The following is a 26,100-nucleotide window of genomic DNA, read 5'->3' as shown; positions in this document are numbered from 1 at the left end:
TAGGGTTCTCAATAACTTTTAAGAATCTAAAGTGATCCTAAAACTAAAAACTGTGAGACCCACTACTCTAAGGTACCCACAGTCATTTCCATTCTCCATTTTTGTCCAGCTTATTGAGTCCCTATAGAAGGCATAAAGAAGTAGGAAAAAAAGAAAACGACATACATCTAATTATGTACCTTGTTGGTGACCAAAAAAGAGATTGAGAGATGGGTGTAAATTTTTTCTATGTTTTAATTTCAAATAACATAATTCATACATATTAGAAGAATGGTTACATTAACTCATAAAAGTTAATGGAAGATATAAAATCCTTCCTTAAAGCAACCGGGTGAAAAAAGTTAAAAAATCACTGTCATAAATCTATAAATATTTTTTCAAGTAACACATTTACATTTCAAAAAATCATGCTGAAGTATAATTAATCTCAATAAGAGAAAGCAAAAAGCCACTGCATTTCTTTATTATAGTTAACTTCAAATATTTATTCAGAAAAGAAAGTGAACACTAAGAACAAATCAGAGGTAGATCCACAAACTGTCTTCTCTATCCATGACAGTACTGAATTCCCTAGATTCATACTTACCTCTGGATTTCCATAATGTCTCTAGCATATAATTGAATATATTTGCTCATTCAAGTCATGGTGGTCAATCTATATCACACACTCCTAGTAAGGAAGAACTGTTTATATTTAACTCCATTGGTAAGGTATAACACATGGAAAGACCCATTAATAGCTCTTTCCGATAAGAGAAATGATGAATTGAGCACAGATTTTTAGGAATCCCAGAACTTAACAATTTTTCAATCTATCTGTAAGCAGAAAAGGCAACACAAGGACACATCTCCTAAGGCTCTCAGTTTTCTGTTCTCACTCTAGCCTCTATTACTTCCTGGTTGTAGTCTCATGGTTTCAAACCATATCCAACTACTCCCACTATAGAACTGAAGCCATGACATAATGACTACAGTAGGACATCAATTTACAAAAACATCTTACTGTAAAGTTTAGGTGACCGATTGAAGATGTAGAGCCAAAATGTGTTCACTCAAAAGACAGCTTAAAAGCATACACAAGTAGTTCCTTTGTCTGGTAATCAATAAAGGTAGAATAAGCAGTTATCTTTTTCAGAAAGCAGGCAGTTAAGAGAGAACAAAGATTCCTAAAGGACATGACAGTTTATAATTATTTCACCACTACTCATTCACAGTATATCAAACTATAATCTTTTTGATCTTGGACACATGACCAAAGGGGAGGGGGGAGGAACAATCATTTCAATGGGAATTCCACCTCAAAGAGGTAGAGAAAAGTAAAAACGGGGTTAACACCGTTTAGCATAGGAAGAAATCCACAAACAAGCAGAGAACCACCCAAGGCAATAAAAGAACTAAGGTAAAATTCTAGCTTAATGAGCAAAATAAAGCAAAACTCAAGAGATACAGAATTATCAAAACACTCCTCCCAGCACAACTAAAAATATGCAGACTAGCGTCTTTTTTTAAAAAACATTATCAGTCATACGAATTTCCTCCCACTGGTGTGAAAATGAAGGCAGAAAATATACCTATACATCTAATACAACAATCTTATTACACAAGTATTCCAACTCATAACACAACTCTGCTGAGACTAGTCAAGTTGGTAAGGCCAATTAACAGGTGCCAGCTGCCTTTATCTTTTTCAGTTTCAAACATTTTTAGCCCTCTTATTGAAGAACATACAGTAATAAAGTGCTATCACTTAGCAGGAAATCTCCTGTGTCTGCAAATAAAGTGAATATTTATAGACCCTAGGGCTAACGGGGCTCTCAAAGGATACCCAGTTTCCTCACAGGGTTGCACCTGTCATATCTGCTCCAATCCTTAAACCTGAAAACTCTGTGTAACTCCTTCACTTAGAGCTTTTATGGTTAAGTCCAAAGATGACAACTTGAATACTTTTTTGTGACCACGAGACATTTTAATTTATTTAACTACCTAGTACCTAGTTAGTTGAAATACAAATAAGTTACTGCTAATTCTGAAAATGCAAAAAAGAAAAAGAAATTGGCCTCCACTGTGCATTTAAAAATATACAACCTCTAAAAGAGAAATTAAGGATGACCTAAAATCAAGAGCAGGCAACATGTATAACAGTGCATTATAACCTCTCACCAAAGGAAACAGTTTAAGGGTAGCCATATGCTCTTGGGCTATGACCACAAGGCCACAAGCCCTTAAGTCAAGAAAACAGATGAGCGTTTAAGGCGAGTATATTTATTTGTTAAGGAGGGAAAGTGTATTTCACCCAGCACTCTCTCCCCTCTCAGCGCGCGAGTGTGAGGGACGGGGAGGAGGAAGTGGCGGTGGGGGAGGGGCGGGGGAGGGAGGGCGGAGTTGGAAGGGGAGGCGGATTTAAAGTAGAGACAACGGAGTGGGTGGGACAGAGTACGCCAGGTTGCAGCCTGCCTCACGCTCCACCCTACCTATAGCTAGTGACGAAGCACCGGTCACCCCTTACAAGACGAACCCAGAAACCCAAAAGCAGCTATCAAGGATCAGGGACTGGCGGTGTGGGTAGGGGTGCGAGAGGTGTTGAGGAACGGAGGCGGAAAACAGGTGGCTAACTCTCCCTCACCACCTCGAGACTCAGGGCCTAGCCTGAGGCCTGCGACCACGTACCACCCGATAGCTGCCACCCCCCTAAGGCCCCAGCTTGGTCCTCAAAGGTCAGACTCCTCCAGGTGCGAGGCGCCTGCGCACTACGCCGCTCGGCACGCCGCCGGGCCAGCACCCCCACCACCCCCACCACCCCCCGCAGCTGCCGCTGCAGCTGCCTCCAGTACACAGACTGCGCCAGGCCCGCGCCGCCTCAAGCCGGAGTAGGGCCTCGGAAACCCTCGGCTGCAGGCGCCGCCTCTCAGGCCCCGGACGCGGGCATCACCTGCATTCCGGCCTTCGGGCTTACACCTCCCGTAGACTTACAAGCGCCGCAGATCTGGAAACGTTTCTTCAAATCTGGGCGCCGCCGGCGTCCACAGAACTTACTTCAGTTTAAGCTCACCGCCTTCCTGGTTTCACCGCCAGGCAGCGTCAGCCGAGCTTTCGAGTGCATCGATGGAGGCTGCCAGGCGTTAGGAGTGCCGAGGGAGTAGATTGTCACGCCGCCAATTTTTTGTTTGGTGTTGGTTTTGCTTGCTTGATTATTTGAGTTCCTTGTTACCAAAAAGCAATAAAGGTGGGGACTGAAAAGTATTATTGCCTTAGTAACCGTCGTTATCGTCACAGATAATCAGTAAACCAATCTGCATTATAGGAAGTTATATAGACAACCACACGTAGCAAAATCGATTATCTCACGCTGGGAGAGGAGGAAACTGGCCCAACAATAATAAATCATGGGAGTGTGTCTGTATAGCGTCAGAGTCGTGTGTGATTAAATTGTAATGATTTATTTGCAAAAATGCATTAAAAGTCGGCGTTTCTTCTGCCCTGAAGGTGAAGGCACAGGTTGGGCGCAAATTTTTTTCTCACGTTAAAGTAACTGGTTGGTTGCGGAATGGGAGAAAACTGCCCGAGGCAGGGAAAGGAGGTTTCTTCTGGAAAATAAATTAAATGTGTAGGGGTTTTTGTTGTTGTTATTTAAACCAATACAAATGAAAGCAATTCAGCATTTTCTGTAACTCATACGACTTTATGTCCTTGCGTGAACATCATTTTTTTCTTATTTACTATAAGTAAGCATCGATAAGGAGGTAAATTGTTGGCCTTGGTTTGGGTCGACTGTGAGAACCAACTCGTTCACAACTGCTGTATACCCAAGCTACAGTTTTCCACAGACATTTGAGATGGAGAAAACCACCTCCACAATTTTATTTCTCATAAGTGACTGTACCTTAACTAACCTGTTTTGAGGAACCATTTTAAAGCTTAACTACAGTACTACATGTTTATTTTAAATAATTCAAGAGCCGGTGGGGGAGTGGGCGGTGGAAATGAACCTTTGGGGTCCTGAATTTTATTGGAAACTGTATATCTGTCTGCAGGCTGTCAACTGAACTTTACTCTCAATTTTTTTGTTCGTTTGTTTGTTTTTACCAGAAATGCATTTTGAAATGTCTTGTCCTCGGAAAATATTTGCTATTTAAAGAAACATCATTAGAACTTGGTGAGCATTTATTAGTATATGATTTTAAAACCTGGGTTTGGTGGGGTTTTTTTAAACTAAACTTCCCTTAGGCCAGTAGGAATCCGTGGTTAGATACTACAGATCTCTCTTAGCTCCATCTCATAGGAACGCCACTATTTGTAAATATACTAAGAGCAACGCGCCAGAAAAATCTATGGGAAAATCTATTTCGTGTGAATTATACAACTATTGTATCCAAGCCTTCCCTAATTAACTTTAAAGTGTTCATCTTTCCCTCAAGCTTAGTAGATGGATTTTGAGTTCAGACTTAAAAGTCATGTGCTTGAAAAGGCAAAAAAAGTAGCTGGTGAGCCTCCTGATCCCTTACCATACTTTTAATAGTGGCTGTTTTTGGAGCTGTTTGTGAATACACATTTAACACCTCAGTTTGAGAGCTATTTGAGCACCACATCCATTTAGCTGATCCCATTATTTGTCATTCTGCTAAATAACCTTAAAAAGGGATTTTCATAAAGGATTAAAGTTTTATGGTTATTCCCCTCTAATAATATCAGGAGTAAAGTGGTCACAAATAGTAACCCAAGACTAACTGTAAAATCATGTTTCTAAATTCATATAACTTTGAAAAGTGAGTACTTTGAGTCTCTTGTAGTGTAATAAAAAGCAAACACTCGTGTAATTTACTGATACCTAAAAGCTATTGATACTGGAAACTTAAAGATCTTGTTTTTCCTAAAAGTAGCAATAAATGAAATAAATGTTTTAAGAAGAAAAAAACTTTAGAATTCAAGAGAAAAAAGGCAAAGTAACACTTCTAAAGAGTGTGATTTCCATCTTCATTAAGTTCACTAACTGAATATTTTAATCTGAGTACTGTGGTATGACATAAAGTTACGTATAGCTTCTATTTACATACATTCTAGAAACATTAATGTATTAAGTTGTAATTGTGTTCTCTTTTTACACGTTTCAGTTGCTTTGATGGAACTTCTCAAATTATCTGTTAACTTTGTGTTAATGCCTTAACCAATGGGTGGAAGATATAGGAATCAAAGTTCTATAATTGCTTTTATTTTTACAAAGAGTATAAGATCCAAGAAAACGAACAAGTTACCTTTAACATCAGAAAGACTGCATTAATATTCAGACTACTCAAAAATGTCCCCAAAGCCACACTTGAAGAGGTATATTTGTTTACACACTCAGGTAAATATAACTTTCCATATGTAAATATTTTTTTCATATGTAAATATTTTTATGTGAGGGGTATATATACGGCCACAATTCTCACAGCAAGCTTTGTCCTGCACAATACGGACAAATGACGCGGGAATATAGATGTGTCCTTCCATATAACAGTTTCGATGTAAATAGTCCAGGAATATATTTTAAATCGTAGCTTGGGGGGGGAGTGCTTTTCTCCCGGCGAGGTTTTTTTTTTTTTTTTAATAATCCACGGTACATAAATTAGATGGGCCACAAACTTAACATCGATTTTTTTTCAAACTCAAAGAGGGATAATCATTTTCTTTTCAAAATTAGGATATCAATTAGAATATTTCCCGGGATGCTAAAGAAGAGTTTCTGTAGTTCATTGTGGGAGGGGTCCGGGTGCAAAGAGTAAGGGAGAAGGGTGAGGGTCCCGAGACCTCAAAGAGGGAACGAAGTCAAACTGTCCTTGACCAAGCGCTAAGGAAACACTTTAAAATGGAATCTGTCAGGGAACAGCTGCTCGGGAAATGTGTTAAACAAACCAGCCACTTCGAGCAGGGTTTGTCCGTAGAGGAGTCGGCTCGGTCTCCAGGACGCGAATAATGGGGTGAATCACAAACTCCCCGGGGCAGGGAGCTTGGTGAAGACCCAGGCTCAGCTCTGGCCGCGGGCCCGGAAGCCCCTGAAAGGAGCTGCGCTCGCCTGAGAAACTGGAAAGGACCCTGACTCGGCAGGGTTGTGAAGCCAGGATGCCAGGCTACAAGGTTTCGGGTCGGGGTAGTAGGGATGTAGGATCAGGATACCGGGTCAGGATACAGAACTGGGGTCCCGGGCGCCTGATGCAGGGCAGGGTTGCCGGGCAGCAATGCGGGGCCGAGCAGTTGCGCTGCACCCTGACGCCCGGCGAGGACATAGGGTCGGATGCCAAGTCGGGATACCCTATTGACTCCAGGAGTCGCGCACTTGTCAGTTTCCTTTTGACCACGCCCCGGCGGAATAAGTCCAGCTCCCTAGTGTTTAAGTAAGCCGTGACACCAACGCAAAATCCACGCCTAATTAAATTAATTATGGATTCTTGTCATCCTGAATTAATGGCCAAGAGCGCAGGCGGCCGAGGTATCTGAAAACCTGGACTGTCTGCCTCTTCTTCCCACTCCCTCTGGTCCCCCTTCGCTGTCCTCACTCACACTCCAGCCCCTGTACTCCAGCCTTAATCAATCTCAATCTCTCTCTCTCTCTCTCTCTCTCTCTCTCTCTCTCTCTCTCCCTCTCTCTCTCTCTTTCTCTCTCTCTCTTTCTCTCTCTCTTTCTCTCTCACTCTCTCCCTCTCTCTCTCTCTCCCTCCTCCTCCCCCTCCCTCCCTCCCTCTCTCCCTATCACCCCCACCTCCCAACCCCCACTCCCCCACCCCCAGGTAGTGGCGCGGGTGCTTCCCGGGAAGGGTCTCCCTCCGAGTTGCGAAGGGGAGGTAATTTACTCAGAACAAGGGGCCGCCTTTGCGAAGTATAAATAGTGAGACTTCAAGCGCTGCGTTGCTATCAGATCTGAACTCTCCGCAGGAAGAATTGTCAAAGATCTTAACATTGAACAAGCGCGCTCCGGCAGGGAAGCATCAGTTCCCATTTCCCTCCCGCGGCCCCCGCCCCTTCCCTCTTCCTCTTCTTCCTCCTCCTCCTTCACCTCCTCCTCTTCTTACTTCTTTTTCTCCTTCTACTTCTCCTCCTCTTTCTTCTTTCTTCTCTTCTTTTTCTTCTTCTTCCTCCTCCTCCCACTCCTCCCCCACCCCTGTCCCATTGATGTGTTATTATTGGGGGGGCTGGAGCAGTAAAAAAAGAAGAAGGAAAAAAAGAGCTGGGCTCGGCTGGGAGACGTTGAGCGCGGGGCTGACGGGCATTGGCGGCGATGGAAGAACTTACGGCGTTCGTCTCGAAGTCTTTTGACCAAAAAGTGAAGGAGAAGAAGGAGGCTATCACGTACCGGGAGGTGCTGGAGAGCGGACCGCTGCGCGGGGCCAAGGAGCCGACCGGCTGCGCGGAGCCGGGCCGTGACGACCGCAGCAGTCCCGCAGTCCGGGCGGCCGGCGGAGGCGGCGGCGGCGGCGGCGGAGGAGGCGGAGGCGGAGGCGGAGGAGGTGGAGGAGGTGCAGGAGGAGGAGGAGCGGGCGGAGGAGCTGGAGGAGCGCGCTCTCCCGTCCGGGAGCTGGACATGGGCGCCGCCGAGAGAAGCAGGGAGCCGGGCAGCCCGCGGCTCACCGAGGGTAACGGCCTGACCCCCGGCCGCGGTTCCCCTTCCCGCCTTCCTGACTCCTTTCGGGCGGGAGAGGACACCAAGGCCCAGCGGGGAGGGGGGCGGGACGCGGAGAGGGCTCTTGGACCCCAGCTCTGGAAGCTGGAGTGAGGATGGAGGGGTGGGAGTCCGATGGTGTGCACGGTCGTGGGTGGGGTCCGAATGTGTGTGCGGAGAGGGGGGGGCGTGTGGGGTTTGCGCGCGCCCTTCTCAGATGCTCCCGCTACTCCCATTCCACCGAAACGCATTTTCACCAACGGGAGGATGGGCCCGCAGCCCAGACGGCCCGCAGGCGGATGGGGAAGTTCGCTGGGCCGGGCTGCGAAAGGGGGTGCTGGCACTAGCTGGGCCAGGCGGCGGGATTACAGTTAGCATCTAGCGCCGAGTTTGCGGGAGCCCCTTTCCTAGGCCCGAGAAAAAAAAGAAAAAGAGAGAAAGGGGACAGAGATACAGAGACAGAGAGATTGATTGGGATTTCACCCTGGAGTCGCCCCGGATTTCGTGCCGCCGCTAACTCCGCGAAGACCCTGGCTGCCTGGAATTTAGGGCCCCAAACTTCCCATTTTCTTAGAGCTGTGAAGGTAGAATGAGACCAAGGCAGGCTAAGGTTCAGGCTGTGACCTGTTTCTTTCGGGAGATGCGTTAGGCTCCTTTTTTGTTTGTTTGTTTGTTTTTCGAAATTTTACTGCGTCGCATCATCCAGTACTCTGATTTTGTGGTGGGATAATCCTTTGGTGCCAGGAAAGTGTTAGGAAAAGCCTTTTTCTAAATGGTGGAGCGTCCTGTACCAATTCAAAGGAGTTCAACAATAAAATTAATTTGGCACTTGGTGCCTGCAGTAACTGGTGTGCTGCCATATTTTTCCAATTAAGGAAATATGTGGCATGCTTAGAATCACATATTTAAGCAAGCAATTAAGTCGTTTATAACAGTCTGTTCTTGTTTAGGCCAATAAGTGGAAATTTGGGGGCAAAATAGGGATTATATTAAGTCTGTTAATCAACTGTAAATGTGGACATCTTTCTCTTTGAAGCCCCAAAAGTTTGAGAGGCTTCCACTGTGGATGGCATGAAATAAACAAAGCCAAAGGCAGAATCTGAAAGATGTGTTTTCATATTTAAATTTCATTGCAATATCTGTGGAAATATTTTCCTATTAACTTGGCTTCAGTTTGTGCTATAATGTATCCACTTCTTCCCTAAGGAAAGACAAACGTCCACAACACAAACTTTGAGAAGTAGATATGCGGGAAACACTTAAGATCACGGTAACTAGAATGCCAAGCTGGGCTGAGTTCTAGAGGTTCTTCTCCCAGACGGGGTACCAAGTACTCCTAAATTTGGAAAGTGGTAACATAACTGTCAGGCGGTCCAGTGCACCCTCCGGGGCCTGAGTCCCCAGCTCGAGGCCCTGGGTACACCAGCAGGCACCCCCCACGAAGTTAGGGTCTGAACCGTGGGCAAACGAAGTCCTGGGATTGTTGATTTCCAAGCTCAGGGCAAATATTAATTTGTCTGCAGGCCGGCTCTTCTGGAAATGATTTTTAACACCCATGCTGATCGGGATTCTGGGCTGGGAAGAACTGCAAACAGCCTCGATTATCCAAACTCAGCTTTTGCACCTTAAAAACCCAAGTCTCCAACTCAGGCGCAGAGGTTGAAGGTTCCAGAGGGCAGCTTATGTTGATCCTGGCTCCCCTGATCACGGTCCCTTGGCCTAAATATATATATATATATATATCTCCACATCCCTCTAGTGTCCCTGTATGCTCACACTCATGGAGTTCCTGTTTTTAAAGGGAGGAGAAGGAAGGACAGGAAAGTGGCAATGGATGTGTGCAAACCTAGAGCAGAAAAATGCATATTTTATTAAACATCTGAGCTGCTGGATGCATGAAAAGGCTTTGAGCAACCAATAGAAACCGAGGATCCCGAATGTTCCGCTTGAACCTGTTGATCTCTGTGGGTTTAAGCGTTCAGGGTCGCGTCTGCCTTTCCAATGGGGAGGGAGAAAGGAGCGAAAGAGACAGCGGTCTGTTTCGCTGGCTCCCCGAAGCTGGTTTTCCACCTCTGGCCTTCCGGCCAGGTGTGGGCAGCGAGCCCTCCAGGCCGCCAACATGGCGTGGGCGCCTCTGCTCAGGCAACTGGGATTCGGCAGGGGGGACAGGGTCTGCCTGACTGTCCGTGGGCCGTCCGCGGGATTTGGTCCAAGCCCTGGGTCCGCAGAGAGCGCCCGGGAAAGTGGCTCCCGCCATGCGGCCCCGGGGTCTTGTCCTCCGGCTGTGATCCTTCAGCCCAATTGTTCCCAAATTAGACCAGCAAGTTTGAGAGAGACAAGAGAGCCGGCGGCGGCCACTGCTGGCCTGACAACGGCCCAGCACTCTGGGAATGGCCGGTGTAAGAGGCCAGTCCGTGGCCTCGCTGCGCTCTCCTGCCAGCATCTCGTTCTGTGACCCGCCCGGTGCGGCTCTTTTGATTTTTGTGCGCGAGTGGGAGAGAGTGAATGCAAGAGAGGGTTAGTGGAATTGATTTGGTGTTCTCGGGGGAGGGCAGGGGACTGTGGGCTGAATAGTGAGGAGGTGAGCTGAGGCCACAGTTGCAAAAGGGATGCGTGGGTGAATGCCCACCTTGCCCGCGGGCGGCCGCCCAGAGTTGATCTTTTCGCGTCTCCAGGATCCTCTTCCTCGCAGCCGGGTGAGGAACTGGACAGGAACTCCGGGAGGGGGCAGGATCCTCCATCCTTCTGGAGACAGATCTGGTAATGGCATTTGCTGTGTTGTTTTTGTCTCTCTGTGTGTGTGTGTGTGTGTGTTGCTGTGTGCGCGCGTGGACGTACGTGTGCGGTCCTGTTCGTGGTGCCCCCTCCAGTGTCCCCGGAGCCGAAGGATCGCAAAGAGGATGCGAAAGGGATGGAGGACGAAGGCCAGACCAAAATCAAGCAGAGGCGAAGTCGGACCAATTTCACCCTGGAACAACTCAACGAGCTGGAGAGGCTTTTTGACGAGACTCACTACCCGGACGCCTTTATGCGTGAAGAACTGAGCCAACGGCTGGGGCTGTCTGAGGCCCGAGTGCAGGTACCCGCCTGTGAGGAGGTCGCGGGGAGCAGAGGAGGGGCATGCCTGGGGTACACACGACGAGGGTGTGGGTCCAAATGTCTGTAGTGAGGTGAGAAGGGAAGCGACGTCTCTGCTAGAGGTCTTATTTTCCAAAGTAGAGCTTGGTCTTAAAGCCTTCCCGTGCTCCCCCCACCGCCCCGCCCCATCCCAACATATGTTCCCAGCAGAAGAAAGCTGTGCTGGGCTTGCTCCCAGAGTTTCTATAAACCACACCCCCGACCCTCGCCTCTCGATGCCTTTAATGTGGTTTAATCCTAATGGGCCTACTTTTATAAGCCTTAAAAAAATCCCACAGAAAACGTTTTATCTTCTGGATGCCTTAAAAGTTACAACGAATATTTTGTTCGGCGGAGTTGGGTTTCCTTGAGGGTCTGCTCTGGGATCTAGGTTTGCCAAGCGGATATGCCAATTAGGTTTATAGATGTACAGACTATAAAGAAAATTAGCAACTGTTAAGTGCACAAATTTACAGTCTGCCGTTAGCGGTTGATCTCAAACTGTGTGTGAAATAGCAGAGAAATAAATGCGTTTGGTCACTCTTTGTTCTCTCACTTAACCAGGGAAGTGAACCTGAACCTACAGAAACTTGATTTTAAAACAATCCACATATCTTAATATTGACATTTCCAAAATCTGACCCCAGCAAGTGCCACACTAAATGGAGTTAGCATTGGAACAGATTTTCTTTACCGGTTGTGGCGGTGAATGTAATGGGAAAAGTAGGCTTCAGGAGCGCTTAAGGGGAAAAAAATTACATACATACATGCATACATATCCTTTTAGTTTTATGGAAAACGAATTTAAATGTTTCAGGTTGTATTTCCACTCAAATAATAAAATAGGAGAAAATGATAGTCATTATTTGTTTGAACACATGGAGCAGTTTTAGGCCTGAACATCTGCAGCTGTTACAAAGTATCACTGTAACAGATACTCCCTAGGTCTCTGGGCTAGAGACCACCATCTGCAGCGAACTATGCAATTCTTATGGGGCTTCCCCACATCTTGTAATAGGATCAGGACAAAAACAGAGCAGTCACTTTAAAGGGGAAAAGTAATAATAGGCTGCCTTGGTCATCACAGCATCAACAGCAGAGCCTTCCTTTTTAAGCCTCTCCTACTTTGCTCTGTGCACTGAGATCTCTAGAGGCTTAGCAACCCCTTAAAGACATGATGATAATTATTACAGTTGTGAGCATTAGTGTATCAGCTCCAACTCTTCTAGGGGAAAAAAGAGGCAAAAGCCTCAGGCCATGTGAGGTACACAAAGGATGCAACCCTGGCATGAAATCTACCCTTCTACTACACTAAATGGCAGGGGAATTTTTGAAGATTTCCATTGACTGTGACACTTGCTTTCAAAAACAAGAAGAAAGCTCTGAAGCAATATTTTACTTTCATGTTTTTAACATTAATTTATGAATCAGTCAATATGCTGTGTTATTGGAGCATAATGCTATATTATTGGAGTATAAAAGCAAGCTTTATTTGAATTTCTTAAAATCTGCCATACTGCCTCTAAAAGTTGGCAAGTTTATCTAAGAAGGTAATATCTGGGAGAAGATAGTATCCAGCAGTTACTTGATTCATACCCCACTCCCATTTCACAGAATGTTCTTCTTTTTTTCTCATAATAAGTGAACTTCATTGCTGGTATTTATTTTTTCATACTTTATTTAAATTTTGATCTATCTTCTGGACACTTCTCTACTACCCTAACTGTACTCAGTGGCTTTTTCTATAGAAGCAAATTAGATTATCATGATAATGGCACAATTATTCTGCTACCATGTTACACTCTGCTGCACAGAGGAACAGAGAAATTCTAAACTTCTTTGTAGTGAGGCTTTTATGACACTAATTACCTCTTCCCCCACTCTTATCCCCCCCACCCCCAGGAAACAAAAAACAAAAAACAGTCACTATTTGCTTTGGTGTTTGGTTTTTCTTGAAGATGAAACTAATTAATATTACAGGCTATTAATGAGCATTTTCTTCTCAGGTCTTACTGGGCAAACATCTAAACCCATTATCACTTTAGTATCAGGTATCAGGGCGAGTTTTAGGCCTTGGGGATTCTAACTGTGGAAACATGAAACCAGGACTACAGTAATTTATCAAGAAACAACTTATCTTGCAAAAGTATATGAAATCTTTCTATTTATGTCATTTATTTATGTTTTTAACTTTGGAAATTAAGATTCTTGTATATAATTCAAAGATTGCTTGCTATATCTCCCAATCCTTGCCTATAACATTACTCTGAGTCATAACATCTAGGTTTTATTTTTTCCTCCACTTTGTAGGTTTGGTTTCAAAATCGAAGAGCTAAATGTAGAAAACAAGAAAATCAACTGCATAAAGGTATGCTTCTCAGACAAAGAACATTTGATACTCTAAGTAAAAAGAGTATTAGGGGATGTTGTTATTATGAAGACAGAAAAGAACCTTGTCAAAGATAACTATGGTCCTTATTTAAAAATCTGCTCCGAAGGCAGTTAATGAGAGTCCTAAAGTTTGGGAGTAAATTACATTGCTTTTCATTTTAGCAGCAGTTTAGGAAGATAAATGTACAATTCCAAAGGAAGTAGTTCTATCTTGGTTCCATTTGGAACCTTGGAAAACAATGCTGGACATGTTAATCTCACTTTATTGTGTTTTGTTCCCCCATTTTTTGCAGGCGTCCTCATAGGGGCTGCCAGCCAATTTGAAGCTTGTAGAGTAGCACCGTACGTCAATGTAGGTGCTTTAAGGATGCCATTTCAGCAGGCAAGTACAGCCCAGTTTCAACCTGTTTTTAACTGTGAAAAGACCTGGATATTTGCTTGAATTGTTGAACATCCCCTGTCTCTGAGCCCCCATATAGGTGTCTATACAGGTAGAGGATAAATTTTCAGATGATATAGTGGGCCTACTCCCCTTTAAAAACCTATACAGTGTCAGGGGCCTACATGCCTAGTCCTTTCTGTCCTCATGGGAAACCCACAGAGGCCTGAGGGCAGCAACGGGTCCTTTAAAAATGAACTAAAGATTGCACTTGGGGAGAGGAAGGAAAAGCCTTCTGAGTAAGATTTTGTCAGATCCAGTACAGAGGTTAGTCCTAAGGTGTTTCTAAGGCAACTCTCTAAATATTTTCCTAGGTGTTTTCTATCTCTTATTCACATTAAATGTCTCTGACCGAAGATAAACAAACAAACAAATAAATAAATACACTCCCAGCTCAGACTTGATTTTTTAAAGCTGCAAAGCTTCATATCTAGTAGAGAGGGAAGCACTGGTCTTCCCAGGGACACCTTGCGGCTGCAATCCATTTCTTAGCCATACAGAAACCTTTAAGACTATATTTTTAAAGTACAGCCTGCAGCAATGATTTAATCCTGGGAAATCCCAGTGCTCTGAACTCCCCATTCTCCAAGCCTAAGGGTGCAATCCTTTCCCAACCAGTGCCTGACCTTCCCCATGGCCAGGCCCCCTGCTCCGTAGGACTGTGAAGTCATGAATTAACTCTGAGATGCCAGTGTCCTGGTCGGGGGAGACACCTGGCTGCACCTGTGTATTGAGGGTTAGTATTAGGCAGATCTTAGCTCTCCTGGCACCACTGGATTCTGGTATCCTAATGCTAGGCTTCTGAAGCAAGAGAGAATGACTGGAGAGAGAGGGGAATCTTAAAAGGAGACCCTCACTACTCAGAAGGTGATCTCCTAGTCTGCAGCATCAGCATCAGCTGGGAGATTGTTAGAAATGCAGAATCTCTGGCCCTACACTAGACCTTCTGAATCAGAATCCACATTTTAACAAGATCCCAAGGTAATTTTAATAGCAGTAAATGTTAGAAGTACTAACAGTTGTGCCAGTTGTGATGAAGATGCAACAACTTCCCTAGGTGACATTTAAAAGTTTTGTAATTTGCTTAATGGTACTTCAGTGTTTTAGTAGCAGGGTAAAAGGTGTACGACAGCATCAAAAGAGGAGGGTAATGACCCTCATCCCGTCGTCTGTCCAATATACATTGTTATTTTCAGGAGGGTGATGTATTAATACAATAGTAATGTCGCCTTCTGACAGACCCAGCTCCCGAGGGGGCGGCCACAATTCCTGCAGACGGGAGTCCCTGGGACTCAAGGGGATAGGCCACACTGAGCTAGTTGCAGAGACTCAGGGTCACTGGAATATCCCTGTGGCGCCCCAGATTCAGTAACAGACTGATAAGGTCAGCCAAATGCCCCTTTCCCGTCCCCTGCCCCAGCCTTACCCGAGCTAAGCTGGACGCCGTTAATGCTCTGTTTCTATTCTGTTGTCACCCTAGGATAGTCATTGCAACGTGACGCCCTTGTCCTTTCAGGTTCAGGCGCAGCTGCAGCTGGACAGCGCCGTGGCGCACGCGCACCACCACCTGCACCCGCACCTGGCCGCGCACGCGCCCTACATGATGTTCCCCGCGCCTCCCTTCGGACTGCCGCTCGCCACGCTGGCCGCGGACTCAGCTTCTGCCGCCTCCGTCGTGGCCGCCGCGGCTGCCGCCAAGACTACCAGCAAGAACTCCAGCATCGCGGATCTCAGACTGAAAGCCAAAAAGCACGCGGCCGCCCTGGGTCTGTGACGCCAACGCCAGTGCCAACGTCGCGCCTGCAGCGCGGCGCGCAGCCTGCACGCCCTCCGAGCCCCGCTGCTTCTCCGTTACCTGCTCCGGACCTCGGGAGCCGAGCCTCTTTCCGCCCGCTGATTGCCCCTTGCCCATTCCGCATCCCGGACTCGGAGGGCGTGACCTGGGATCCCAAGAGGGGCACCAGCTCCGTGGCTTCTGACCATTCACCTACCCAAGGGCCCAGAATTTGGCTTTGTAGGGCTGGGTTTGGGAGGTCTGGAGAGAGACTGGACAAGGGAGTGCTGGGACAGCGGAGTGTGTGGCTCACGGCAGAACTGCGACGATGGACTCTTGCGTAGAAATAAAAATCCTGTTAATAAAAAATGAGGGGAAAAAAAGTAGAAAAGACAAACCAGAGATAAACAGAGAAAGGGAACTTATTGCTATTCGTCAGAAGCTGAAATCGGAGAGAGAACCAAGGAACAAAAAAGAAAAAAATTTTAAAGTATTTTGTACATTAAATAATATGGAAAAAGAACCTGGACGAATCTCGAGAGAATTGGGGCGGCGGTGGGGGTGGGGGGGAGTTACCAACTTAAAGTGTATGTTTTTTAAAATGGGCTAAGAAGGCAAAACAGAAGGAAGAGGTATACTTATTTAAAGAATTAAGATGAAAAAAATGTACGCAGCTGGGAAGTTCACAGGTTTTGAAACTGACCTTTTTCTGCGAAGTTCACTTTAATACAAGAAATTTGATAAGAGAGGCGGGCCTCCTTTTACGTTGAATCAGGTGCTTTGAGTTAAAAACCACCAGTATGGAAGAGCAAGAAGAGGGAAGACAGTATAAAAACGAGGAGAGAAAAAATATTAATACAAAAATGATACCACAGACGATGATTTCTCTGAGAAAATTATTATGGCAGAACTGTCCAGACTGCTGACAGTAAATTCCGGTTTGCATGTTACTTGTATTCCATTGATGGTGTCTCCCCCCTCCCCCGCTTTACTCACATGCACTTAACTCCATTTTCATTTTCAGTATAAAAACAATACCCAAAGCATCTGGAAATTGATATATATATATTTCTATCTATATTTATTTTTGTCCCGTCTTTAATGCTGGGGGACAAAAGAAAAAAGTCTGAAGGGCAAAAAAGTTGCACTCTGATTGTCCCAAGACAACAGAGGCAGGTAGAAAATGTGAGAAAAGGAAAAAGAAAAGAAATGGAACGGTGAAGGTACAGCGCCTCACGTGGTGCCTGATACATAGTGGGCGCTCAGTGTTAAGTCCCCTCTCCTCCCCCTTTTCTTGTATTCCGTCTTGCAGATTTCCTAAAGTCCTATTTGAGGACCGTGCTTTATTTCCCCCTCTCTGTTCCATCACACTCACTTTAAACAACACCCAGATAGATACAGGCACTAAGTTTGTGTAAAATATGTTGATAAACACGAACAAAGTTTATTTTGGCTATAACGTGTGAACTGATAGTTGACTTTCAACATTTGCATTTTATCTCACAAGGGTGTATATTCAAGTAATATTTTTGTTTGTCTCAATTCATGTAGCTATTTAAACTGGGATACCCTGGACTAAGCAATCTGTATCCCAATTCTCTAAAAAAAAGCCTCCTTAGTTTTTGGGTTTTTTTTTTTTAATCCCTTATACAAGAACGAGGAAAAGCTCTTTTAGCTGAACTTTGGTATGCGGTTGAGCTTTGTAACTATTTGTTCTCCATGAAAACAAAATTATTTATATTTGCCATATTTTTTCTAGTGTATTAAGTTATTTTAAACAAAAGAAGATTCTGTTATTTCATGACGTGTTGTCGGTACAAAATGTTTCGGTCTCACCTCTGTTAAAACTTTTAAATAAGTGCCAAGTTATTAATTGAAGACACTTTGCGATCAATTGAATCAAAATAGTATTGTTTCATTTGATGGGGTTCGCGTCATCTTTGTTCCTGTTACTATTAAACTATCCGGGATAGGCTTCTTTCTTCCTTTTTGATGAATGTCTCTCTCCCTCTCTCTCTCTGTCTCATTCTCTCTCTCTCTCTCTGTCTCTCTCTGTCTCTCTCTCTCTCTGTCTGTCTCTCTCTCTCGCTCTCTCTCTGTCTCTCTCTCTCGACTATACCAACTTGTAAAAGCGCTTGCCTCTTCTCCTATGTGCGGCAATCAAGGGACCGGACCGTGAGAATGGTGGCTCTGTGGCTCTCGGAAGCCCAGAGAGAAAATGCCCCCCGCCCGCCCCATTTTATCCACCCAGCACAGAAACCGGATTGATTTTACACCAAATCAATAAAGGAACAGATAACATGTAGAATAACATAGAATAACCCCCTTCCCCAAGACGGACTCTGGTTCTTCATTCTGCTGCACTTTCGCCCTTGAAGTTCATTTGGGAAACATTTTGGGGAGGAAGAAAGCGTGATCACGCGATGCGAAATCCACCTGGGTTAACTGTGGCAAGACAGAGACTTGGTTCCAGGTCGCCGACCCTCCCCGGAGTCGGTGGCGGTTTGGGAGTAAGATAAGAGCCGCGAAGCCCGGTGGGGGTGCCGGGGAGAGCGGGTCCCCCGCCTCCCATTTCAATTTAGCGCTTTGGCCCAAACAGATTTTTCGTTCGTTAAATTTAGGGAAAGGTAGAAGCTAGGATCGTGTTTAGGAAAAGCCGGGTCTTAGCCATCCTCCGGAGACCGAGGAGCCCCTCCCTCCCTCCCTCCTCCTCCCGTCCCCTCTCCCGGAAGAAATACTGCCTGCTAAGCCCGAAGGCTCTGTCTGTTTGCGGGTAGGTACAGACCGTAAAGACCCGGGACAGAACCTGACCTTCCCTTCCCTTCCCTCTCGGACTCTTGGGATAGGGAACACCCTCCGCCAACATTGAGGGTGTCTCGAGTGTCCCCTGGGGCCCCCTAGGGGGCGGAGGATGCGTAGAGGAGACCCTCCTTACGACAAAGCCCCGTATCCTCGGGCCTTGCTCTCTCCTCCCCAACCCGGCCCTCTCCCGGGTTGAGCTCGCACTCAAAGCTGTTCCTCCGCGTAGACGTGGGTGATATGTTTATTTTCATCTTTTAGTCTTCAAAGACCACAGAACAGGACTTGGGCCGTATTCAGAGCTCAGGCCTTGCGGGTCTTCTACTTGACAAGCGTCCCTAGTTTTCATAATAAACATCTGCTTGGGGGCGGGGTGCGCTTTGAAGCCGCCGCGCCGCGCCTCCTGCCTGGGCCGGTGGCCTCCGGCTGGCTCCCGTCGGCGCCGGGGTCCTGGGTCCGAACGTGCAGGCTCCAAGCCCCAACCCTAATCCAGCCCCCGGCGCAGACTCGGACGTTTCCCCGGACACCCCGAGGGAGGTCGCAGGTCACGGGAGAACTTGGGGCCGGGGGTTGGCAGTTCCGTCCGGGGCCCAGCCAAGGGCGCGACCGACGCGGAGCCCAGCCTGTCCCCGCAGCTGAGCTCAGGGAGCCTGAGGTCAAAGGAGGCGTTGCGTCCGGGCCGAGGCCGGCCGGGCGCCAGGCACCAGCGAAGGGGCGCGGCAGCGCGGCCTACGTCGGCTGGAACGTTACCGGCCGCCGGAGCCGGCTGGGCTGGGCGCGGAGCCCGCAGGGATGGGGTCCTGGCGGGAGCGCGGATGGCAGAGGAGCCCGCGGACGCAGCCCGGCAGGGCGAGAAGAAGGAAGGCCAGTTTCTCAGCCCCGTCGGCCGTACCTGAGCCAGGCGCGGTCGGTGAGACCGGCGTCAGGGCCGCCCGCGGCGTCCTCGCCTCCTCCCGAGTCCGCTCTCCCGAGACTCAGCGAGGACCAAGGCCGCCTTTCCTTTCCCATCGGGCCGGTTCCTCGGGGGTCCAGCCTCCCAGAGGCGCCCGAGCAGAGCCCGCTTTCCCGGAGTGCCACGGCCACCCGGGCAGGCGCTTGGGTGTGTGAACAAGAGATTCCAAAACCCGAGTTTCCAGAGCCACTCTGAGAAGTGGTCAGAGGAAAGCTTCACTTTAGATTCAAATATGCCCCAACATGCATGTTGTTTTGGTCCAAACTCAATAATGGCAATAAATAATTAAAATTTCCCCCAGTTGTTCCCCCAAATCTTTCAGGGTGTGCAAAGCCTTCCCAAGCTATAAAATCCCTGGGGAAAACTGAATTAAAAGAGCTTACTCAAAACATCATTAGTGTTAAAGACCCTATTATGCAGGAGGCCCATTGAGATCGGAGGCCTTAGCTTGAAGCTGAACTGATAAATATCTATTTTGAGTTTTCCCCCAGATTTGTAACTTTTTAGATCCTCAGATGGTAATACTTTAGCATAATGCAATGCTCAAATTTCGGAACTATTTTGATTTCTGAAAAATGCCTTTTTGGCTTCGGTGACATGGGATCCTGTTATTTTTTCACAAATCAGTTTACATCATAAATTGCAAACATTTGCAATAAGATATCAAGATTGTTTATTTTATGTAACCTCAAGCACTTGACTATGTTAAACACCAGTACAGAAAGTCTGTGAAATCAGTTTAATGTGTGTGAGGGAATTAAAGGATCACTCCTTTTCATCACACAAAAAAAGCATTTAAGATTGTTTTGATTGTCAGTCTCCCAACTTTTAAACAGTCTTACAATTGACTATTAATTTTAAAGTCATTCCGTGCAAAAATAATTACTAAAGTTATATCCTGCTTCAATTAAATGTTTCTGGGCAGAAGAAAATGGTATTCTACATTGGGAAATGGGTGATTGTTTTCACTGTTATATTATTTTAAATTATTTTAGTTCAAATGTAAATAAAGTCTGCTAATTCCAAGGGGGGAAAAAGGCTTGCAATGGTTTCTTAACATGCTGTTAGAACAGTTAGTCAAAGTGCATTAAAGGAATGTCACAGAACCAGAAATAATAAATATGTCATTCTAATGAGAGCGTTAACTTATGGATAATTTATTCAAGGTAGTTTTTACATTTCACATGGAATCTCTTATTATGACCTGCCTGAGTACTGTGATGCTTGTTCTTCAAAATCTAATTTATATAGGCTTGAGATATACATAATTCATAACTCCTGTTTATATATGTATACACACCATGAATTTTAAACCTTTACAATATGCTTGCATGTTTACTAGCATGTTTTCAAGACGACTGGAATAAAAACATAAAAAGTGTTAAACATTTTATTGAAAGCATGTGTGAAGAAAAGTAGTTGAAAATTAACAGTTAAAAAGGATTAGATAATTTTCAAGCTCAGATACAGAGTGAACACTGAAATATTTCAGACAGGGAACATTCTTGTATAAGAAATATGAAAATCTCCAAGAAAGACTTACAGATGTGAGCTTATAACACTTCTGATACCTAGGTAATCCTTTCATGTCTCTAATTCACAAAACAAAATATCCTCAAGTCTTGGGGGTATTTTGTTTTGGGTATTTTATGTGTCAATCAAGGTAACCATCGCATTTTCCTTCAGTACAGGAAAATTTAGTATAGTACTTACGTGGAGTTCTATTGGCATGAAGAAAGGTTTTAGAATATAATCAAATAAATCACATAGGAAGGAGTAAACACACCTTTTTCCCCCTTGTTGAACAAAGGCTCACATGTTCTGAGTAAAGATCTTTGTAGATTCTTATTCAGGCAGAACAGAGCAGAGTAAGTTAAGGGCATGGACTCTGGAGCCAGACTTCCTGGATTCAAACCTCACTGCTGCCATTTACCAGTCCTGTGATTTTGGATTAGTTCATCTCTCTGTGCCTCAGTTTCTTCATCTGTAAAATGCAGGTAAAAACAGCATCTATTTTGTGGGGATGCTAGGAGGATTAAATAAATTGATATTTGTAAAGCCCTAAGAACAGTGGCTTGCACTTATGTATACTACCACTATATGATATTTATTTTAATGCAAAGGCCAATAGGCATTAGTCCTTATAATAAAAACCTTAGAAGAAGAAAATAACAAAGTATGCAAGACAGGGAATAACTACTTCTCTGTTGTGGGCTAGAGGAAAGCATTACCTACTAGTTTGTGATTCCAGCTAATTGCTTAGCCTCTGTGAGCCTCATCTGGACGATGTGGCAAATGTCACAGTGCAGTTAGGGGCTTATCTATAAGAGCAATTTAGAGAATGCACAGTGCCATATACATGACAGATGGTATTGTTACTCTGCCATGTGCGGCTAATAAGGTGAGATATCAAGCATGGCACTTGCCCTCAAGGGGCTTACCATCTTGGGGGAGATAGTTCATAAATACATATGATAGTGTTAGGGAGCATGTGCTAAATGCACTTGCTTGAAGGCGTTCAGACACATTATATGCGTCTGAGTGGCCATACAACACATGTGAGGCCTGTTACCCTCTTTTTGGAAACTGAACCTTCCTTAGAAATGAGTAGCCTTATAAAGAAATGGTGGAGCGACACCCAGAGGTTAAGAAGCACACTTTGTTGGAATAAATGCATACCATATGTTGCCGTGGTTTGTGTTCCACAGGACCATCTGCGTTTTCTTTGGCTGGCCAAGTTTGTAGAGCGTTAGCAGTGAAATGCTAAAAGACACAAGGGCTGCTGACCAACGATCTTTAATAGCAGTTTGAAAACACATATAATACAAAAGAAGAAATGTTTGATTACTATTGTAAGGACATGTAAAATGAACAGTTGAGTCCTACTTACAGAGATAATGAAGAGGGACTTCTTTCCAGTGGCTAAATTTAGATTTATTTATTTATTTAGATTCATGGCGAAGTCTTGGCTTATATTTCACATATCTATTAAGAACTCAGAACACTTTTTACACATCTTAATTTGAGAGTCAGTGTGATGTCGCAGTATATGACTAATCTTTTTTTGAATACTAGCACTTTTATTTTTAATAACCAATAAGGATTTTGCTAGAGAGACAGCTACCTGTCACTAATAAAGTAGGTTGAGTATATGACTAATCTTTAGAGGCAGATTTTCCTGAATTCAAATCTCAACTATATCACCTATTAATTGGATGTGAAGTTTCAGGTAATTTCTTAGCTTCCTAGAGCCTGAGTCCTCTTAGTGTCCTGTAACACACACCTTGCAGGTTGTGGGGATCAAATAAGATAAGACGTGCAAAGTGGCTGGCATACAGTGTGTCCACAAATGCACTTCTCTTCTCTACTTTTATTATTTGTCTTTCAAATTATTGTTACATAGAGAGGGTCTTGAATTTACTTGTCTGTGTGACTAGAGACAGTGTTGTAAAATAGTAGGAGGTGGTGTGCATATTTATTTCACATCCTCAATGTGAATATTGATTATGTGTGTGTATGCTGTGTGGCCTAGAGTTTGGAATAAAACTTTCTTCAAATCTTGCAAAGCTTTTTTTACATAGAATTTTTGAGGGACTATGACTTTAGAGCTGCTCCTTTGTATAGAATAGAAAGGATGCTCTCTTTCTTCCTGACTCAAGGTGTTCTTAATGCAGAGGTTACCCAGAGTCCCTGACCTTCAGCCCCCTATATTCCGGAACGTCAGCATACAACTTGAGACCTGGCATTAAGTCTCAAATCACGTTGATATTAGATTGATTCTCCTTCCGTTTGCTTATTTATTGAATACGTTTTTTTATGTTTCCGTGCTAAGGAAGAAGAAAATAAACTACCCTTAAAAACGATTAAAAAAGTCTATCAACCTATCCAAAATTTCAGTACTCAGGCTACATTGTGTTTTGTATTAGGTTTACTGGCATTAGTGGTTTAAAATGTAATTACCTATCTTGTGGGCAAATATATTTACTTACTGAAATTCTCACCTGTCAGCAGTTGTGTTTCTTTTAAGGTGTATATAGTTTCCATTAAAACTAAGTGTCACCTGATGCTCATTTAAAAGACTTGCGTACCCACCCTGGGGGAGTTTTAGTTCTAGACCTCCTTCCAAAACTTTTTAGAAAGGTGACATTAGGTAAAACTAGCCATCAAAAGAAGGTTTGGAAAGAGAGAGGCTGGTCCTCCAATTTGCTTTGGGAGTAGTAAGGAAGTGTGGTAGACAGAATAAAGATACCTTCAAAGATATCCACTTTCTGATCTCTGCAGCTTGTAAATAAGTTAGCTACTATGGCAAAGGGAATGAGATTGCAGTGGAATTAAGGTTGCTAATCAGCTGACCTTAAAATAGAGAAATTATCCTGGACTACTCAGGTGGGCCCACTGTATTAAAAGGGTCTTCAAAAGTGGGAGAGGGAGGCAAAAGAGGAGACTCAGAGAGAGATGTGACTAAGAAAGAATGGTCAGAGAGAGGCAACATTGCTGGCTTTGAAGATGGAGAAGCCAAAGAGTGCAGGTGGCCTCTAGAAGTTGGAAAAGGCAAGGAAAGGGATTTGTCCCAGAGCTTCCAGAAGGAATGTAGCCCTGCCGGCACCTAGATTTTAGCCCAGTAAAACCTGTGCTGGACTTCTAACCTATAGAATTGTGGGATAATCAATTTGTGTTGTTTTAAGCCACTACGTTTGTGGAAATGTGTTATAGCAACAATAGGAAGTCAATACAGGAAGTTTCTGAGCTGTTTTTATGTATAAGAGACTCTGGTCGTTTTTTAATGCCAGGGGGTCTTTTGAGTCTGGTCCGTAGCAAGAGTTCTCCAAAACTCAGGGCTGGGATGCTTTGCTATACCCTAGAGTATGATCTTACTCAAGCATACAGATCTCCATATGCCATTCAGCAGAGTCCCCCACAAATCTCTTTTACTGTTATGAAATAAAGAAATAAAATAGAAATATTTCTTTCTATAAAAGAAATCTGCAAAATCGTGTATATTCCTTTTTGAAAAGTAAGCCAGCTATTAAAATTCTTGTCCTGTTTTATTATCCTTCTCCTTATTGTTCCAATTTCTTCTTTGTCATCCTCTGCTTATTATTGTTTACTTTTTAAAAAGCATTTAATGTAGGGGAAAGGACTGTTAGTTTCAAGCCCTGAAGTTCTTTGCTAATGCACTGAAAGGGGACAGCCAGAGCAATTTGAGCTTGTCTGTCAAGTTGGTCAAGGTGGAGAGTAATGTGGTCTGGAGTTCCCAGAGCCCATTGGACCTTTGACCTTTTCTGTTGAGACTATTGATCTAGGCTAATAGTTAGCACCGGTTGTGCTGTTGGAGTTTTGTGCCTGTGTATATGATTCCTCACTGAGTACAAATGAAGCTCCGACTAACTCAGAGGGTAACTGGTCCTTTTTTAGTTTTCCAAGATCAGGGAGAGGAATTAGAATAGATGGGTCCTGACAGGCAGGGGGAGGATTCATTTCTGGAATGTTTGCAGTTGTATCAGCAACAAAACAGTGGATCTGGGCACAGAGCTGATTCTATCTCTCACGCTGTTAACTCTGCTCTCCAGAGGGCTGAGCATGGAATCAGGTGGGGTTAGGAATTGCTGGATAACATTATAATTTCTAAGGTTAGTGGACCAGTGAGGTGGGTTTAGCCTGGTTCTACCTACTCTACCCCTGCCCTCAGTCCCCACCACCCTCAAATTTATCATCCCACCTAATAGGGTGCAGAATGAGATAGACAGTAGGTCAGTGGCCTGAATACATGAAGAAGCTTGGTTATGCTCTTTGGCTGACTGAAATGTAGGCTACAGAACAGGTGAGAAAATTTTCCCCAATACTCTCAATTCCTATGACCCTCTCCTTACCAGCTCTTCACAATTCAAGGGAGTTCTCTTTTTCTACCTATTCTATGAGAAGCACTTATGTTTTCATCTTGAGCAACTTCCCACCTCTTCCAGCTCCTTCTTCTGTCCTCTTCTTCTCTTCCAAGCCTCGTTGTACATAACTTATTTATTCATTCACTCAACAGATATTTATTAAATTCCTACCATGTACTTTGGATGCTTTTCCCCTTTCTACTTTAACCTGTCAGACTTTCCTGCTTTCTCCTTGGAGTTTGACATTGTTGGAGGCAGTGGTGGTTGAAAGAGAGGCAAGGGTAGTGTTGCCATGGGGATGGGGATGGGAGGCAGGCAAGTTGTAAGTGCAGAAAGACTAAAGAAAAGAAGATGAGTAAGTGGGCTAAACTTAAGAGACTCACTCACCAAACTCTGTGATGTCCACATATTATATGCTGCAACAGATACTTAATAAAGAATAATCCCAGGAATGATTTGGGATGCTTCTGTTTGTTTCACAGAAGATATTCATTTGTCACATCCCAGTACAACTTTTTAAAATATAGAACTAAATCATTCCTTAAACATTCTTTTAAATCTTAAAGAGAGAAGCCTAATCATAGTAAATTAAGTTCAAAGTATTCAATAAACATTTGACCATCTACGTAGGCCTGACACTGATGGTCAATAGGGGACAAGGAGGAAGATAAAGACGATCAAGGGGAGGTGGACCATCTTGAAAATATCTGTAGAGCTTGGAAGAGGGAAGTATGCTTTTGCACTGGGAAGAGGGTAGTAGCTAATGTGGGGATATCTCCTCTTGGGGTGTGTATTCAGGAAATGAGACCTAATTTAATTCTTGAAAAAGACAAATAGGGCTTCCCTGGTGGCGCAGTGGTTGAGAGTCCACCTGCCGATGCAGGGGACACGGGTTCGTGCCTCTGTCCGGGCAGATCCCACATGCTGCGGAGTGGCTAGGCCCGTGAGCCATGGCCACTGAACCTGCGTGTCCGGAGCCTGTGCTCTGCAACGGGAGAGGCCACAACAGTGAGAGCCTCGCGTACCGCCAAAAAAAAAAAAAAAAAAAAAAAAAAAGACAAATAATACTCAGCAGTACTCAGATTTTCTTTCCTAAGTTATGTCTTAGTACTAATA

At 44.6% G+C, this 26,100-nt stretch overlaps 2 protein-coding genes across 4 annotated transcripts in view; one reads left to right on the top strand and one right to left on the bottom strand.

The window, feature by feature from the left end:
- The window catches only part of RSRC1 (arginine and serine rich coiled-coil 1), a 445,934-nt gene extending 442,846 nt beyond the window's left edge, over positions 1-3,088 (bottom strand). The window contains exon 1 of one of the 3 annotated variants that reach the window (XM_082655219.1): positions 3,034-3,088. The gene's annotated coding sequence lies outside the window, so the exon portion shown is untranslated. Of the gene's footprint in view, positions 1-2,929 lie in introns of all 3 variants that reach the window. The other 2 variants (XM_082655217.1, XM_082655218.1) reach the window with 2 other exon arrangements.
- Positions 3,089-7,044: 3,956 nt separating this feature from the next.
- SHOX2 (SHOX homeobox 2) lies at positions 7,045-16,385 on the top strand. Its single transcript, XM_082655261.1, has 5 exons — positions 7,045-7,604; positions 10,501-10,709; positions 13,058-13,115; positions 13,432-13,520; positions 15,058-16,385. The coding sequence occupies exons 1-5, from the start codon at positions 7,250-7,252 to the stop codon at positions 15,349-15,351; spliced, it is 1,005 nt and encodes a 334-aa protein (XP_082511387.1). The 5' UTR covers positions 7,045-7,249; the 3' UTR covers positions 15,352-16,385.
- The last annotated feature ends 9,715 nt before the right edge of the window (positions 16,386-26,100 follow it).

This window comes from Grampus griseus (genome assembly GCF_964374135.1).
Source record: "Grampus griseus genome assembly, chromosome: 5".
In the NCBI taxonomy this organism is placed as follows: Eukaryota; Metazoa; Chordata; class Mammalia; order Artiodactyla; family Delphinidae; genus Grampus; species Grampus griseus.
Note: the sequence above shows the minus strand (reverse complement) of the source record. Positions and strands in the feature narration are given on the sequence as shown.

What these genes read in the sequence shown, in the direction of transcription:
- SHOX2 (XM_082655261.1), top strand. Translation starts at nt 7,250, where the DNA reads ATGGAAGAACTTACGGCGTTCGTCTCGAAGTCTTTTGACCAAAAAGTG. An exon ending in CAGCCCGCGGCTCACCGAGG is followed by an intron (nt 7,605 to 10,500) that starts GTAACGGCCTGA and finishes TGCCCCCTCCAG; the next exon opens with TGTCCCCGGAGCCGAAGGAT. An exon ending in TAAGGATGCCATTTCAGCAG is followed by an intron (nt 13,521 to 15,057) that starts GCAAGTACAGCC and finishes TTGTCACCCTAG; the next exon opens with GATAGTCATTGCAACGTGAC.